Source organism: Sturnira hondurensis, unplaced genomic scaffold (assembly GCF_014824575.4).
Source record: "Sturnira hondurensis isolate 20B ecotype Veracruz unplaced genomic scaffold, ASM1482457v3 Scaffold0008117, whole genome shotgun sequence".
NCBI lineage: Eukaryota > Metazoa > Chordata > Mammalia > Chiroptera > Phyllostomidae > Sturnira > Sturnira hondurensis.
Window position 1 is genome coordinate 25,434 of NW_028080748.1, and position 12,363 is coordinate 37,796.

At 38.7% G+C, this 12,363-nt stretch overlaps 1 protein-coding gene and 1 pseudogene across 1 annotated transcript; both read right to left on the bottom strand.

Annotated features, from left to right (window-relative positions):
- Window positions 1-1,299: 1,299 nt before the first annotated feature.
- On the bottom strand, window positions 1,300-2,268 carry LOC118992181 (olfactory receptor 4C15-like). Its single transcript, XM_037053862.1, has one exon. It carries the CDS (start codon window positions 2,233-2,235, stop codon window positions 1,300-1,302), a length of 936 nt encoding a protein of 311 aa, XP_036909757.1. The 5' UTR covers window positions 2,236-2,268.
- Window positions 2,269-9,282: 7,014 nt separating this feature from the next.
- LOC118992182 (olfactory receptor 4C15-like) lies at window positions 9,283-10,250 on the bottom strand (annotated as a pseudogene).
- Window positions 10,251-12,363: the final 2,113 nt, after the last annotated feature.

Consider the following 12,363-nt stretch of genomic DNA (forward strand, 5'->3'; position numbering starts at 1 on the left):
AGGTGGGAGAGATAATGGTGGGAGAGGAAAGGGGTTCTCAGGAAAATGCACAAAGTACTCGTGGACAAAATCAAGGAAGAGTAGAATCAAAGGTGGGTGGTGAGTGGGGATATCTGGGGTGAGGAGGAGTAGGGGGTGGAATAGAGACAACTGTACTTGGACAACAATAAAAGTAAATAAATAGTGAAGGAAGAAAAGAAGGAAGAAGGGGAGGGAGGGAGGGAGGGAGGGAGGGAGGGAGGGAGGAAGGAAGGAAGGAAGGAAGGAAGGAAGGAAGGAAGGAAGGAAGGAAGGAAGGAAGGTTTTCCAAGACCAGTTAGGTTAAAATTACAGTGGGGTAATATTAGATAGCCTCACTCTCTAGCATTTACCATCCATGTCACATACAACTCACATCCATTTCATGTAGAATTTACAAAGACTTGCTAGGATCATGTCGATCCTAGAAAACAGAAATCCTGAGCCCTCCAAGAAAGACAAAAATTGTTACCTTAATTTTATACTCTAATTTCAGAATCAAGTTCTGAATAGTACATGGTGAAGCATATATCAAAGCAGAAAATACATAGCTAAATGAATAAGAGCCTACAAGAGGCAAGAGTAGAGAATGAGTGAAGTGAGTACAGGAGGGAGGACAGTGAGAGTGAGCCGAACCAAAAAAAGAAGAATCAGAGGGTAGCATAAAGAGAGCCAGAGAGGATGAGAAGCAAAGAAAATACTACAGAGGACAGTTTTATGCAAGATTTCATCACAGAATTCAACTTCTGTCTTTATGACCTACTGCAATATCACTTGCCAAAACCCAGAGAGAAGGTGTAGTTATGAATCATGGACAAGGGTCATTGAAAACCCAGGTGTAAATCCCACCAACTATGGGGAAGAACCAAATTCCTGGGAGTTTCTCCTATGACATAAACGTTGCGTTCCAAATGCTTGAGTGGGGAATATTAGGTAAAATAGACAGCAAAAAAAGGTGGTGAGGAAGAGGAGGGATGGAGGGGTACATGTTCCACACACTGACTCATCAGTCCTTGGAATTCTATGCTTTTTTCCTTGGATCTCGAAAAGAAAACCTTGGAAATAGTGAGGGGGCCAGCAAGATAGAAACTTCTGCCAACCTGTCCTCAATGCAATCCATGGTGTATTTGCCCCTCAGGCAGCAGAGATGCTTTGAGAGTGCTGAAGCCAAGGGAGACTTAGGGAACCTGGACCACTCTAACTCTTCATTTCAAGAACTATGTTCAGCAGCTGCATTGTGTCTTAGAACACACACTGAGTGTAGACTCCATCAAATCAGTCTCATCTTGCATTACAAACTACCATTATTCTGCTCCACACATTTCTCATGGCATTTTTCACTTCCATATTCCTGATGGTGTAAATCAAAGGATTGAGCAAGGGTGCTAGGATGGTGTAAAATATTGTCACCATTTTGTCAAAGGAGAAAGTGGATGGAGGTCGGACATACGTGACTATGCAGGGAACAAAGAACAAAACCACAACAGCGATATGAGATCCACAAGTAGAGAGAGCCTTCCGCTTCCCTTCAGTACTGTGAAGTCTCAGGGAGAACAAAATGATTCCATAGGAGGCAAGCAACAAAGAGAAGATTATGATGCATATAAACCCACTGTTGGCCAGCACAAAAAACCCAAAGACATGAGTGTCAGTGCAGGCCAGCTCCAGTAATGGGTACAAGTTACACACGAAATCATCAGTGACATTGGGTCCACAGAAGGGCAACTGTAAAACAAAGAGAATTTGTATTATGGAGTGGAGGAAGCCCCCTGTCCAGGCCACTCCCATCAGAATGACACAGAGCCTCCAGTTCATGATAGAAGAGTAATGCAAGGGCTTGCAGATGGCCACATAGCGGTCATAGGCCTTGACTGTGAGGACAATCACCTCTGCTCCAGCAAAGAAATGTCCAGCAAAGATCTGGGTCATGCAGCCCTCAAAGGAGATGGTCTTCCTCTCAGAAAGAGAGTCCACAATCATCTTGGGGGTGATGGCGGTGGAGTAACAGGCATCCATGAGGGACAAGAAAGCCAAGAAGAAGTACATGGGGGAGCTCAGGAGTACTGAGCTGCTGCTGATGGTCACCACAATTAGCAAGTTGCCCCCAAGAGTTGCCATGTAGCTCAACAAAAATATAACAAAAGCTATTTTCTGAACGTTTGGATTCTGTGAAAGCCCCAGGAAGACGAACTCAGTTACAAAGCTATGGTTTTGCATGATTTCCAAGGAAAAACTAAATGCCACGAGAATAAGCACATGATAATTGCAATTATGAGTAAAAGAAAAATTCACCTGGGACCATTTTATGATACCATTGTATCACAGTCATTGACCAGTTGGTGCATCCATGTGAAAAGATGGTTACACACTTCTGTTGTAAAGGAGAATAAAAAATTAGAAATTTTTTGAAGGCTGTAGTGGTAACTCAGGCAGAAGTCAGGACGAAATAAATTATTCCATACTTTAAAGTGACCACAGCTTATATGTAGGAGAAGTATTCATACACAGTAAGGAAGAGAAATAGTTTTGAACTCCACTGACAATGAAGATCACTTTTCCTGGAGTGAATTAATGAGGGGGATTCTGAAGTCACATCCACACTGAGCCAGAGAACCTGTAATTTATTGGTCTTTGCTGCCATCCGTATGAAATGGAAATGCAGTAACTCATATTCCGTCACTGATCATGAGATGACGTTATCTGCAAAAAGGAGAAATAACCCCTACTTAAAGAGTCATTTGAAAAATATTGCTTCTTATCCATTTTTTTTAACTCTGAATTGAATTGGGACTTTAAAATGAATACAGAAAGCAGATGGACAGCTATCAGATGATAGGTGGGTCAGTGGATGGTTGAAAATGTAAAACGATTAAGAAAAACAACTCTTGGACACAGACAATAGTGTGGTGATTACCAGAGGGAAGGAGAGGTGGACACAGGGGTATGTAGAAGAGGTTAAAGGGTGAATAAATGGTGATAGAAGGAGGCTTGACTTCAGATGGTAAACACACAATACAATATACAGGTGATGAACTATAGAATTGTACACTTGATGTCTATATAATTTTATTAACCAATGTCACCCCAATAAACCCAATAAAACAAAACTAGAAAGATGAATTCATTCATTCCCTATAAGAGAGGAAACCTGTATGGAAAAGTGCCTAGCTATACACTAACATGTAACAAGTATGCACATGCTGAGTTAGGTTCTTTCTTCATTCATCCTTTAAAATAAAAATGGGTGTGTGTGATAAATTATAATACCTACCTACTTAAGGGTATTGTTAGCATGACCAAGTGAACTAATGTAAAGAAAGTAGCTGTTGAAGAAATAGTCCTAGGAAACAGTCCATGTTAGATCTTATTATCCTTATTTTCCTGAAAGACAATCCATGCTGAAAGAGAAAATGTCAAGTCACATGCTGGGTCTGGAATTTAAACACAGACTCCCAGCTACAACACTCAAGTATTCCCAATGCATCAAGAGACAAAGGAGCAGAGCTGGCCCTTCTGCTGTCTTCATGCACCTGTGGAAATCAAAGTCTTCTGAGTCCTTTGCTCATTCTTGAAGGAGGCCCCCTGATGACACAGAGCAAGGGATGTAGATTCAGAAAGTAATACTCCAATTACTACACTTACAAATTGGCAACAACCACATAGGTAAGGAATAGAACTAATACGTTGAGTTTGGCTAGAGTCTTGAGACTCATTTACATATTTACTAATTATTTATGCTATGCATCCCCATCTGATATTGTACAACTTGTTTTTATATGACTTTATTGCAAACTAAATATGTTCGTGTATAACCTACCTGCTCATCCCACAGGATTAAGGTGAGTGTCAAATTTGCAAAATATAAAGCTTTCTTATGGTAAGTGCCCTTACCAATTTTAGTAAGTATTCCCTCACTTAACAAGACAGCCACATTATCCATGAGGTTTGGAAATAAGTACTCAAACTATTGTTTATTTTCCATAGCTACACATCAGTTTTCAAGAATAGTTGTGTCCTCAACTGTACATAGAACATAAATTTATTTCTTAAGTGTGTGTGTATATATACATATAATCTGTTTCTTAAACTGGTAAAAAAAGTAAAATGACACTAACTGTGAGAATTAAAAATAACCTGATCTTTGTGAAGACCATTCAGAGCCAACAAAAAGCTATTTACAATAAAGGTATGATTGTTTATGATAATATATGTCTTTATGCTTACCTTAAAATAACAATTTCCATTACATTCCCAAGGCACTAGACATTCTTATAAAAACTGCACAGTGAACACCATATTCAGCTACAAATTGTCACCCAGAGAATAAGAGTATAAAGCAAACACAATAAAGTGTTTGGATCAGTCAATGACCATTTGTTAAAAAATAAAAGATACTATGGAAAGCACTATGGAATTTTCTAAGAAAACTAAAAGTGGATCTGCCTTTTCACCCAGCAATTCCACTGCTAGGATTATATCCTAAGAACACTGAAACACCAGTGCAAAAGAACGTATACACACCAATGTTCATAGTAGCACAATTTACAATAATCAAGAGTTGGAAGTAACCTAGGTGCCCATTAGTTAAATGAATGGATCCAACAATCCTGGTACATTTACACAGTGGAATTCTATGCAACAGAAGGAAAGAAAGAAAGTGTTCCTCCCCTTGGCAACAGCATGGATGGATGTGGAAAGAATTATATTCTAAGGTAAATAAGCCTGATGGTGAAAGACAAATACCATATCATCTCACCTTTAACACTAACCTGAACAACAAAACAAACAAACAAGCAAAATATCACCAAAGATACTGAAATAGAGAAAAGGCTGACAGGAAGCAGAGGGGAGAGGGAAGGGAATTTCAGGGGATTTTCAGGAGAAAAAGGAGAGTGTTTACAGGAACAAATATAAAGGACACATGGACAAGAACTAGAGGGTGTGGAAATGGGAGGGAGGTGGGGAGGGCTGGGTGAGTGGGTGGAGATGAAAGTAAAAGACAGAAAACTGTACTTGAACAACAATGAAAATTAAATTTAAAAGAAAGTTACCTAAGTATGATCTAGCAGTTATCAGCTTGTTAGCAACGAACATAGTGGGCATATGTTCTTTCAAATTACTGTTTTGGATTTTTTCAGATAAATTCCCAGAAGAAAAATCACTGAGTCATAAAGCAGTTCCATTACTAATTTCTGAGGTAACCCCATAGTGATTTCCACAATGGTTGCACCAATCTGCATTCCCACCAACAGTGCACCAGGGTTCCTTTTTCTCCACATCCTCACCCTCACTAAGGTACATTTATACAATGCAATACTGCTGGGCTGTAAAAAAGAAGAAAAGCTTACCCTCTGAATCAGTATGGATGGACTTGAAGGGCATTATTCTGAGTGAAGGAAGCCAGTCAGAGAAAGACAAGTACCATATGATCTCACATATGTGGAATCTAATGAACAAAATGAATGAACAAACAAAATAGAATCAGACTCAGAGAGAAAAGGCTGACAAGTGTTGAGGGTGAGGTCTGCTAGGTGGGAGAAGTGAGGAGACTGAGCAAACAGGAAAAAGAAAAGACAGAATGCTCATGGCCACACACAACAATGTGGTGATTGTCAGGGAAAGGGAAAGTAGGGGGTGCGGTGGAGGAGGGTATGGGGGGGATAAATGGCAGCAAACCCAAACTAACTTGGGGTGCTGAATACACAATACAAGGTACACATGATGTGTTGTTGAATTGTGTGCTTGAAAGTTGTATAATTTTGTTAGCCAGTGTCACCCCAGTCAATTCAATAGAAAGGGGGGAAACTATATTAATTCTAAAATTGCAATCACACTACTTGATTTCATGTAATCCTTTCAGAAACGTTTTAACAAATTTTTTCAGGACTGTAAACATGTTTCTATTCCTTTTTTTAGAACCCAATCTTAAACATTTTCTAAAGGTGAAATGCGGTAGTGAAAATTGTCTCATGGAAGATGATGCATGATTTTCATAACAGTAACACTTTATATAAACATATAAAATGTTCTATAAAAGGAAGATGTTTATGCAAATCAGATTACTACAAGCTAAGATGCTGCAAATACTAAATAATATGAGGGCACACACAGTGAGGCATGTGTATAATATGTTAAGTGAGAAAATATAAACGTAATAATTCTGCTTCTTTGCACATTCTAATATAATTTTAAAATCTATAAGAGAACATACCATAGACTTACTTTCAGTATGTAGAGTTAACCTTAAGGATCAAGCCTAAGCCCTGACTGGTGTAGCTCTGTGGGTTGAGCATCATTCCCCAAACCAAAAAGAATCAACTTGAAAACCCACAACACTATATTATCCTCTATCAGAACAGTTAAAAACAAAGGAGATGGGTTTTGACTATAATTTTATTATCTTCAGTATAGTAAATTTGCATTAGTAAAAGTAACAACTAACATACATAGAATCTTACACTAAAAATTGTAAACCAACAGAAATCTTTCATAAATAGCCCTATCATTGGCCCAGCCCTTCCCAATCTCCATACTCACTTTGAAATCAGTTTGAAGTTCATACATTTCTATAGGAAACAGTTGATTCTGTTCATATTTTTCCTAGAAGATTACAAGGTCTTTCTTTTCTTCACAACCATGTGTTTTAATACACTGGAGCTGCACCAGATTGTGCAAAGCCCCTCCCAGCCATGGATTGTGGCTTTTAGGCCACCTCATGGGGGTGTGTCCTTGGGAATTTAGCCTCTCCACTCTCCCCAGTACCCACTATTTCTTTGTCATTCATTTTCTCAGCAACCTGATGCTAGCATCGTTTGTTCCAAAAACAATAGAAATTCCTGTTCCAACTTAAAAATCCATATAATATTCGAAAGTATGTGAAAAACTGGTAGTAAGGTTGTCATAAGTAGTACTTAGTAATCATATTACAAGCAGTGAATTTTAGATGCATTTATACATACCTATATGTGTATATCAGTCACATTTGCATGTATATTCCTAGTAAGTATAATTATTAAAAATTGAAAGAGTACATTGAAACCACACTCAAACTACTCTCTTAGATAAGTTCCTTAAATCCAGCATATTCTTTACTTTAGTAATAAAACATTTATTCTCTATCTAGCTAATTGTGTTCCTTTTTGAGTATTTAAGAAATGTTCTCTTCAGATTTCAGAGCCCTTTCTCTCCTCTCCATAATCCTCTGCTGATTTCCCTAAATGTCTCAAATTGTACACCCTTACTGCTCCTGGAATTTGAAAAAAATAACCTTTCTCTATGTCCACCTATGTCCTTCCTGATGGATGCCTGAACCTTCTGTTTTCTATTGCCCCAGCGATTTAGTTCATTTTAAGCAAGAGGCAAAGCCACGACCACTAGCACTAAAGCATCTTCAGTTCAGCCATGTAACTACTCCTGAACAGTTCTGAAGCAGAAATCTGAGGCTACTCATGACATCAAATACACTTGGGGCAAATTAAATGAAACTATTTAAAATTAGAAAATTCTGCTCTGTGACGTGAGTGAGACACGCTTTCCTACCCTTAATGAACTGCAATGTGCCTTTGCTGGGCATTTAATATGGGAATATTAGTGCAATATTATATCAATAATTGTCAATGGTAAACACCAGTTGAATTATCATGCTCCTACAACACTATTCTTCCTACAGGCTTTGAAAATTCCCCTTTTTAATCTAAAACACCAGGATGGAAATACTCAAAAGTACATTAGGACATTCATCCTCATATGAATGCTAATTGACAATACAATTACAATAAATTAAACGTTGTCAGAGAGCCGAGGCAGAAATATGCACTTGTTGAATTTCTACAATATTTGGATTCAACTTAAAGGAGAAAAACTGAAAAAAGGTCTGAATTCTTTAGACTTGAATCAATAGGACCTCCTACCCTTCCAAAACCAATTTGCATTCTAACAGCTGCTCTTTATTGAGCATGGGTAATATTATCTGCCAAGCAGTCTCCTCTTCACTCCACATATATTATTGGTTTCTAAACCCTTTGAAATTGGGTAATATAATCCCCATCAAAAAAAAAAAAGACTCTGAGAGCCAGAAAGGTTATGTATCTAGTCCAAGTATGCACAGTTAAGTGATAGACTCACACGTTGCATTAAGCCTCATACCTGGACTATGACACCCTGCTTTTAACTACAGCATCATAATTTCGGATTTTCTCTGAAAAGGAAAAACTGTGCATGATGTATCTCACCGTGTGGGAGTTTCTTGAAAATGCTGATTCGGCCATCTCTATTCTCCATAAATAAAAGTCCACTCAGTGGCTGGAAAAAAATCTGAAGGTCTTTTCCAGGGAAGGAAGGAAGAAAAGACGGAAGGAATGAATGGAAGGAAAGAAGGAAAGAAGGAAGGAAGGAAGGAAGGAAGGAAGGAAGGAAGGAAGGAAGGAAGGAAGGAAGGAAGGAAGTTTTTACAAGTACAGTTATGTTAAAATTAGAGTGGGGTACTACTAAACAGCCTCTCTCTCTAGCATTCACCATCCATGTCACATAAAATTCAAATCCATTTCATGTGGATTTCATGTAGATTTTGTAGGACCATGTAGGTACTAGAAAAGAGAAATCCTGAGTCCTCAAAAAAAGACAAGAACTGGTACATTAAATTTCTGCCCTAATTCCAGAATCAAGTTCTGTATGCTGCATGGTTAAGAAAATATCAAAACAGAACATAGATACCTAAATGAATAAGAGTTTAGGAGAGGCAACAGTAGATAATGAGTGAAGTGTATATAGGATAATGGAGAGTGAGAGTGAACAGAATCAAGGAAAGAAGAATCAGAGATTAGCACAGAGACAGAAGGTGAGGGAGCAAAAGAAAATATTAGGGAGGATAGTTTCATGCAAGATTTTATCAAAGAACTCAATTTCTCTCTTCATAACCTACCGCAATACCACTGCCCCAAGAAGAGTAAAAGGGTACAATTATGGGTCAAGGAAAAGAGTGCCCAAGGGTCTTGAAAACCCAGGTGCAGAGAAAAAACAGCCCTATCTTATTCTCATCCTAAATCTCTTCAAGTGCGGGGTCCCACAAGACAGAAACTTCTACCAATCCAATCTCAATGCCATCTATGATTTATTGGTCCCTTGGAGAGCAGAGATGCTTTTGAGAGTGCTGATACCAAGGAAGACTTAGGGAACCTGGACCACTCTCTTTTCTGGAGGCACTATGTTCAGCAGCTGCATCGTGTCTTAGAACATACGCGAAGTATAGACACCATCAAATCAGTCTCATTTTTCATTACAAACTACCATTATTCTGCTCCACATATTCCTCATGGCATTTTTCACTTCCCTATTCCTGATGGTGTAAATCAAAGGATTGAGCAAGGGCGTTACGATGGTGAAAAATATTGTAACCATTTTGTCAAAGGAGAAAGTGGATGGAGGTCGGGCATATGTGATTATGCAGGGGACAAAGCACAAAACCACAACAGCAATGTGAGATCCACAAGTGGAGAGAGCCTTCCGCTTCCCTTCAATACTGTGGGTTCTCAGAGAGTACAAGATGATGCCATAGGATACAAGCAACAAAGAAAAGATTATGATGCACATTAACCCACTGTTGGCCACAACAAAAAAGCCAAACACATGCGTGTCAGTGCAGGCCAGCTCCAGTAATGGGTACAAGTCACAAACAAAATTATCAATGACATTTGGGCCACAGAAGGGCAACTGTAAAAGAAAGAAAATTTGTATTGTGGAATGCAGGAAGCCCCCTGTCCAGGCCACCCCCATCAGAATGACACAGAGCCTCCAGTTCATGATAGAAGAGTAATGCAAGGGCTTGCAGATGGCCACATAGTGGTCATAGGCCATGACTGTGAGGACAATCATTTCTGCTCCAGCAAAGAAGTGTCCAGCAAAAAGCTGGGTCATGCAGCCTGCAAAGGAGATGGTCTTCCTCTCAGACAGAGAGTCCACAATCATCTTTGGGGTAATGACACTGGTGAAGCAGGCATCCAGGAGGGACAAGAAAGCCAAGAAGAAGTACATGGGGGAGCCCAGGAGTGCTGAGCTGCTGCTGATAGTCACCACAATTAACAAGTTGCCCCCAAGAGTTGCCATGTAGCTCAACAAGAATATAACAAAAGCTATTTTCTGAATCTTTGGGTTCTGTGTAAGACCCAAGAGCACAAATTCAGTTACAAAGCTGTGGTTTTGCATGATTCCAAGGAAAATCTAAATGCCACCATAGTAAGAATACACAACCTACAATTATGAGGAAAAAATCACCTGGGACCCATTTATGATACCATTGTGTCACAGTCATTGACCAGTTGGTGCATCCACGCGAAAATCTGATTACACGCTTCTGTTGTAAAGGAGAACAGATAATTAGAAATTTGCTGAAGGCTTTACTGGGAGGCCTCACAGAAGTCAGGAGAAGATAAGTTATTCAATACTTAAAAGTGACCAGAGCTTGTGTGTAGGAAAAGTATTCATATACAGTAGGGAAGAGACAGAGTTTCCATCTCCACTGCAAAAGCAGATCACTTTTCCTGGAGTGAATTATTGAGGAGGATTCTGAAGTCACATCCACATTGAGGACAGAGAACTTATACTTTATTGGTCACTGCTGCCATCAGTATGGAATGGGAATGGGGTGACTCACATGCCATCACGGATCATGAGATGACCTTATCTACAAAAAGAAGAAGAAACAACCCCTAGTATAAGAGTCATTTATTTTTTAATATTTTTAATTATTTTCCAAGTACAGTTTTCTGTCTATTACTCCCATCCCATCCCATTCCCCAAGCTCCCCCCATCCCTTCCATTTCCCCCCTTTTCAGTTGTTGACCAAGTATCCTATATGAGTAATTTAAACTTCATTTCTACTCATCCAAATTTGTTACTTCTGAACTGAATTGAGACTTCAAGATGAATACATAAAGCAAACTGACATCTATCACAGGGAAGGTGGTTACGGCATGGGTGAAAAGGTGAAATAATTTAGAATAACAACTCATGGACACAGACAATAGTGTGGTGATTACCAGAGGGAAGGAGAGGTTAGCACAGGGGTATGTAGAAGAGGTTAAAGGGTGAATAAATGGTGATAGAAGGAACCGTGACTTCGGAGGGTAAACACACAATACAATATACAGGTGATGAACTATAGAATTGTACACTTGATGTCTATATAATTTTATTAACCAATATCACCCCAATAATTTCATTACAAAAAACAAAACAAAACATGAATTCATTCAATCCGTATAATAGAAGAAAGCTCTATGAAAACGTGCGTAGCTCTACACTAACGAGTAAAAAGTATGCACATGCTGACTTGAGTTCTTTCTTCATTCATCATTTAAAATAAGAATGGGTGTGTATGAAAAATTATAATACCTACCTACTTAAGGGTATTGTCAGCATGACCAAGTGAACTTATGTTAAGAAAGTAGCTGTTGAAGAAATAGTCCTAGGAAACAGTCCATGTTAGATCTTATTATCCCCATTTTCCTGGAAGACACTCCATACTGAAAGAGAAAATGTCAAGTCACATGCTGGGTCTGGAATTTAAACACAGACTCCAGGCTACAACACTTGAGTATTCCTAATGCATCAAGAGACAAATGAGCAGAGCTGGCCCTTCTGCTGTCTCATGCACCTGTGGAAATCAAAGTCTTCTGAGTCCTTTGCTCATGCTTGAAGGAGATCCCATGATGATACAGAGCAAGTGATGTAGATTCAGAAAGTAATAGTCCAATTACTACACATACAAATTGGCAACAACCACATAGGCGAGGAATAGAAATAATATGCTGAGTTTGGCTAAAGTCTTTAGATTTTTTACATATTTACTAATTATTTATACTATGCAGCCCCATCTGATATTGTACAACTTCTCATTTATGTGACTTTATTGCAAACTAAGCATGTTCATGTATAACCTACCTGCTCATCCCACAGGATTAAGGTGAGTGTCCAATTGGCAAAATGCAAAATTTGGGTACACTAAGTGCCATGGCCAATTGTAGTAACTATTCCCTCACTTAGCAAAACAGCCACATTACCCATGAGTTATCCAGACAAGTACTCCAACTATTGACTATTTTCCATAGCTACACATCAGTTTTCAAGAATGGTTATGTCTTCAGCAGCACATACAACAGAAATTTATGTCCCAAATGTGTGTGTACATATACATATAATCTGTTTGTTAAAGCGATAAATAAAATTATAATGAGGCTTACTGTGAGAATTAAAAATAACGTGATCTTTGTGAAAACCATTCAGAGCTAAGGAGAAAAATTTGCAATTTATATATGAGTGTTTATGGTAATATTTGTCTTAATGCTTACT

Excerpts from the sequence above, each read along its gene's own strand:
- LOC118992181 (XM_037053862.1), bottom strand. The coding sequence starts at position 2,235 with ATGCAAAACCATAGCTTTGTAACTGAGTTCGTCTTCCTGGGGCTTTCA.